Source organism: Physeter macrocephalus, chromosome 2, assembly GCF_002837175.3.
Source record: "Physeter macrocephalus isolate SW-GA chromosome 2, ASM283717v5, whole genome shotgun sequence".
NCBI classification, from domain to species: Eukaryota; Metazoa; Chordata; class Mammalia; order Artiodactyla; family Physeteridae; genus Physeter; species Physeter macrocephalus.
Window position 1 is genome coordinate 18,019,230 of NC_041215.1, and position 5,050 is coordinate 18,024,279.

At 52.5% G+C, this 5,050-nt stretch overlaps 1 protein-coding gene and 1 long non-coding RNA gene across 3 annotated transcripts in view; one reads left to right on the forward strand and one right to left on the reverse strand.

Moving 5' to 3' along the window:
• The window catches only part of KANK2 (KN motif and ankyrin repeat domains 2), a 29,388-nt gene extending 24,372 nt beyond the window's left edge, over positions 1 to 5,016 (forward strand). For both annotated transcript variants that reach the window (XM_055080850.1, XM_055080847.1), the window contains exons 11-13: positions 2,052 to 2,252; positions 2,332 to 2,421; positions 3,847 to 5,016. In XM_055080850.1, coding sequence (XP_054936825.1) covers positions 2,052 to 2,252; positions 2,332 to 2,421; positions 3,847 to 3,900 — 345 coding nt within the window. In that variant the 3' untranslated portion in view covers positions 3,901 to 5,016. The remainder of the gene's footprint in view (positions 1 to 2,051; positions 2,253 to 2,331; positions 2,422 to 3,846) is intronic.
• LOC114487733 (uncharacterized) overlaps positions 1 to 5,050 on the reverse strand; it is a 30,768-nt gene that overhangs the window by 12,288 nt on the left and 13,430 nt on the right. The gene's annotated exons all lie outside the window — the stretch shown is intronic.

The following is a 5,050-nucleotide window of genomic DNA, read 5'->3' on the forward strand; positions in this document are numbered from 1 at the left end:
CCAGGGCTCGAACCCGTGTCCCCTGCATTGGCAGGAGGATTCTCAACCACTGCGCCCCCAGGGAAGCCCCCGAGAGCCCCATTCTTAATGACCTGCCTGCCAGGGTGCCTCTGATACAGGACCTCATGGTGGAAATGGGGGTGTGGGAAGACATGGGGGTACTCAGCTTTTCTTAGGCCGACACCATCCCACATCCTGCTTGGTAATTCACTGACCAGCAACCGGACGCTGGGGACTTAAATGTTTGACAAGCAGGCACGGTCCCCACCCTCCCAAAGCTCACTAGCCAGCCAGGAGCTCCAGGAGCCCGAGCATCGCAGGCTTAGCGGAGGTTTGGACTCAGGGCTGCGGGAAGCTACCAGGGCAGGGTCTAGGGCTGCTTTCTGGTTTGGAATCTCCCTTCGGCTGTATGTTGGGGAGCAGAAGCTGGGAGACTGTGGGGGTGACTGGGGCGTGGGTGGGTGTCTGGGCAGAAGAGCAGGGCAGCCAGGACCCCGTGGGTACAGCAAGGAGGGGAGAGATTAGCAGCAGCCTTACCGCAGTGAAGGAAAAGAGGGAGGTGCTGCCATGGTGCGTAACAGGCAGACCCTCCTTGCTTTTTTACTGTTTTTTTTTTTAATTAAAATTTTTTTCTTGGTGGTTTACTTTTTTTTTTTAAATCGAAGTATAGTTGATTTATAGCGTTGTGTTAGTTTCTGGTGTACAGCAAAGTGATTCAGTTTTACATATATGTTCTTTTTCAGATTCTTTTCCATTATAGGTTATTACCAGCTATTGAATATAGTTCCCTGTGCTATACAGTAGGACCTTGTTGTTTATCTGTTTTAAATATAGTAGTTTGTATCTGTTAATCCCAAGCTCCTAATTTATCCCTCCCCTCCACCTTTCCCCTTTGGTAACCATAAATTTGTTTTCTATGTCTGTGAATCTGTTTCTGTTTTGTAAATAAGTTCATTTGTATCATTTTTTTAGATTCCACATATAAGTGGTATCATATGATGATATTTGTCTTTCTCTGACTTACTTCGCTTAGTATGGTAATCTCTAGGTCCATCCATGTTACTGCAGATGGCATTACTTCATTCTTCTTTATGGCTGAGTAATACTCCATTGTGTATATATGTACCACATCTTTATCCATTCATCTGTCAATGGACACTTAGGTTGCTTCCAAGTCTTGCCTATTGTAAAAGTGCTGCTGTGAGCATTGGGGTGCATGTATCTTTTTGAATTCGAGTTTTCGTCCTTCCAGATGTATGCCCGGGTGGTTTCCTTTTTTAAAAATTGAGGTGAAGTGCACATAAGATTAACCCTTTTAAAGTGAACAAATCGATCCATAATGCTGTGCAACCCCCATCTCTGTCTACCTCCAGAACATCTTTACACCCTGATAGGAGACCCGGCACCCACAGCTGTCACTCCCATCCCCACTTCCCCAGCCCCTGGCCCCCTCCAGTCTGCTCTCTGTCTCTATGGATTTGCCTCTTCTGGATATTTTATATAAATGGAATCATGTAGTATTGTGTCCTTTTGTGTCTGGCTCCTATCATGGAGCATAATATTTTCAAGGTTCATCCATGTTGCAGTATGCTTCAGGCCTTCCTTTCTTTTTAAGGATGAATAATGTTCTGTAGTATGGATATATACATTTCTTTATCCATTCATCCACTGATGGACGTTGTTTTTTTTTTACAGTGAAGTTTAACTGGCAGACAGAAAAGTGTACAACCCTTAGCTCAACACATTTTACTTACGTCTGCACCTGTGAGGTAGCAATCTGCTTTCAGCGGGCATACGGGTGGGGAGGCACAGAGCATCTCCCCGAGGAGGAGACATTTGAGCTGAGACCTGAGGGAGGAGCCAGCAGGAGGAAGACGGATCAGCAAGTGCAAAGGCCCAGTGGTAGGAAGGATTGTTTGAGATACAGAAGGAGGCCCGTGAGCGGAGGTGCCGTTAGCGTCAGAGTACTCGGGAACCGTGGATGGTTCCGGAGCAGGGGTGTCATGCTCTGGAGCCTGCATGATCCATAAGCTGTTCCTTGCCCTACCCAGGCGGGGCAGACAGCCCTGATGCTGGCGGTCAGCCACGGGCGGGTGGACGTGGTCAAAGCCCTGCTTGCCTGCGAGGCGGATGTCAACGTCCAAGATGATGACGGCTCCACGGCCCTCATGTGTGCCTGCGAGCACGGCCACAAGGAGATCACGGCGCTGCTGCTGGCTGTGCCCAGCTGCGACATCTCTATCACCGACCGCGTGAGTCCCCACCCAGGCGCACTCCGGGGAGGGCGGGAACATGGTGCAATGTGTCAGCATAGCAACTGATGCTTTGCAGGACGGGAGCACGGCTTTGATGGTGGCCTTGGATGCAGGACACAGTGAAATTGCATCCATGCTGTACTCTCGCATGAACATCAAGTGCTCGGTGAGTCTCGGCCCGGGTAGGGCAGGGGGTGCGGGGCTCTGGGAAGGGATGGTGTATGGGGACCATCCCAAGGGCTGCGTGGTCAGCTGCTTGTTGAACCTTCATGGTGCCCCCCGTGAGGAAATAAGGCACGAGGGCTGAGACGGCATGGTTATGGCTGGCATCACGGCATTCGAACCCGGATCTGTCTAGTTCCAAATCATGCTCTTAATTACCACACAGAGGACTCTGGCGTGCCTCCCAAGCATGATTTCTGGAACCTTCCACAATAACCCAGTTCAGTTGCATAAAGTACTGTTACTATTACCATTCTTCAGGTGGGGGAGCTGACGCTTTGAATGGTTACATTCCTGGCCCAAAGTCTCTCAGACAGGAAGCGGCGGAGAGACCTCGGGGTCTGAATCCAGACCACGGGCAGGAGCCTCTCTGCGCCCTCCTCCTCACCCCTACCTTGTACCTGCCCCGGCCTCCCCAGGCCCGTCTGGGGCCAGGTTCAAGGGTGGCGTGGTGGGTGTCAACCACAGCAATTCCCCAAATGGTCTAGGAGAGAAAAGGTTGCTGAGACCTAAGCCACTTGGCTCCTGACCGGCTTCCAGCTTCTTCTTGAGGCTCCGAGTCTTTCCGTCATCGCTCTGTAGGGTGTTAGGACACCTGAGCCTCAGTTGTGGTGCTTAGGGGATCCCCTTGGGGGCCTCCATGTCCTCAACTGGAAAATGGAGGCTGATGGGGCTGGGTGGTGTCCTGCTGTCTGATATGGGGTCCTGCTTCCCAGGGCTTCTGAGGGATGGATCCCACTCCTCCACCACTGTCCACCTGGACCGCTGCCACTGCCTCCGCTCTGCTTCCCTGGCTCCCACCCTCACTGTCCTCTCCACTCTTCTCCCCACAGCGGCCAGAGGCCACTGTGAGCACCGGAGTCGGGGTACATCCCTCCTCTACTCACAGCCCTCTGTGGCTCCCACCCCACTTACGAGAAAAAAGCAAAAGTCACCTCCAGAGCCCACCAAGCCCTGCTCAACACCCCTCACCTCCCCCCACTCTCTTTCCTCTCCCCCTCACTCACTCTGCTCCAGCCACACTGGCCTGATCGCTGCTCCTGCCTCAGGGCTTTTGCACTTGCTGTTTCCTCTGCCTGGAACGCCCTGCCCCTTGGCTGGACCCCTAACATCCTTCAGCTCAGACGTCACCCTCCCCAACCGCCCACTCTCCACTTTCATTGCCTTCCACCCCTGATCCCTCAGGAAAAACCCTCCACTGCATTCATCTGTGTGCTGCTCCAAAGCATCTCCCCAACGTCACCTCCTTGAGGCCAAGAAACCAAGGCCTCTTGTTCACTCACTGCAGGCGCGGGGCCAGCCAACAAAGTCGGCGCCTCATAGCACAGGAAAGGATGCCAAACAAAAGGAATTCTGCCTCTCGTTTCAGTTTGCCCCGATGTCGGATGAGGAGAGTCCTGCGTCATCCTCCGCAGAAGAGTAGCTGTGAGGGGGGCCCGAGGCGCCTCTCCCGGGGGCCAGGCAGCCCCAGAGCGAACCATCCCTGGTCCCTCATCCCCTCCCTGGCTGGCCCCCACTCTACCCACCAAGGCCCAAGTCTCAAATGCAAGTGGGGTTTTCTTCTGCTTCCCCGGGGAGCCCCCAACAGCTCTGAGACTTCAGCTGAAAGCAGGTTTTTCCCAGTACCCCGGTTCAAAGCAGCCGCAGCGCAGACCGAAGCTAAATTCTTATATAAATTGGCGCCAGTGGCTGATGCTGGGGCGTGGGTTTGCGAAGAACGCTGAGAACGATCCACTGGCAATTAAGGATGGAGGAGGGTGAGAGGGAAAAATATTGTATTTCTGAATCATGTTCGGGGAAGGGAGGAAAATTTGAAAGTCACTGGAATCGCATATTTTCATTTTAATCCTCAATGTAATTACGCACGGATCACGTCTGGAGTCGCCTAATGCGCCCCCCGCTCGCTCCCCTACATTTAATTGTTTGGTATATAATAGCATTTTGTCCACTTCCCCCTCCCCAGACGGCTTTCTTGGTGGAATTTTCTTCTGGTCTCGTCACAAAGCAGACCCTGTCTTTGTCACCCGGGGCAGGAAGTTCAGTCGTTTCTTCTGCCTTCATGTTGCCACTGCCGGCGTCTCCCACGCCCCCATTCAGGTGGGGGGCTCAGGACCCAGCAGCCGAGGTGTGCAAGTAGTTCATATCGAGAGATTACCCAGAAATCCGTCCCCTCCCCACATGGGGGCCCTGGCACATACTCATTTTCCTAGAAAATCCTTTAGATGTGGAGACGCAGGAAATGAATCCGGTCCCCGGAGCGGTCCCTGCATCCCTAGGCTTAAAACGCCAGTAGCGAGGCCATCCTTTTTCTCCCCAGACTCCAGAACTTCTCTCCTCAAAGGAAAGAAAACAGGGCATGAGATTGTTGGCAAAGCATAGGACCAGTTCCAAAAACTCCATGTGTGCTCGATTAAAAGCTGGCTGCCCTCAAGGGCTCCCAGTGCAAACTTAAAGAGACAGGGCTTTGCCGAAAACCAAACAAGGGCCAGCTGGTTTTTTTTTTTTTTTTTTTTTTTTTTTTTTTTTAACAACGTACAGCCTTTCCAGAGCTGCCTGGGCCGGAGCCTGCTGGG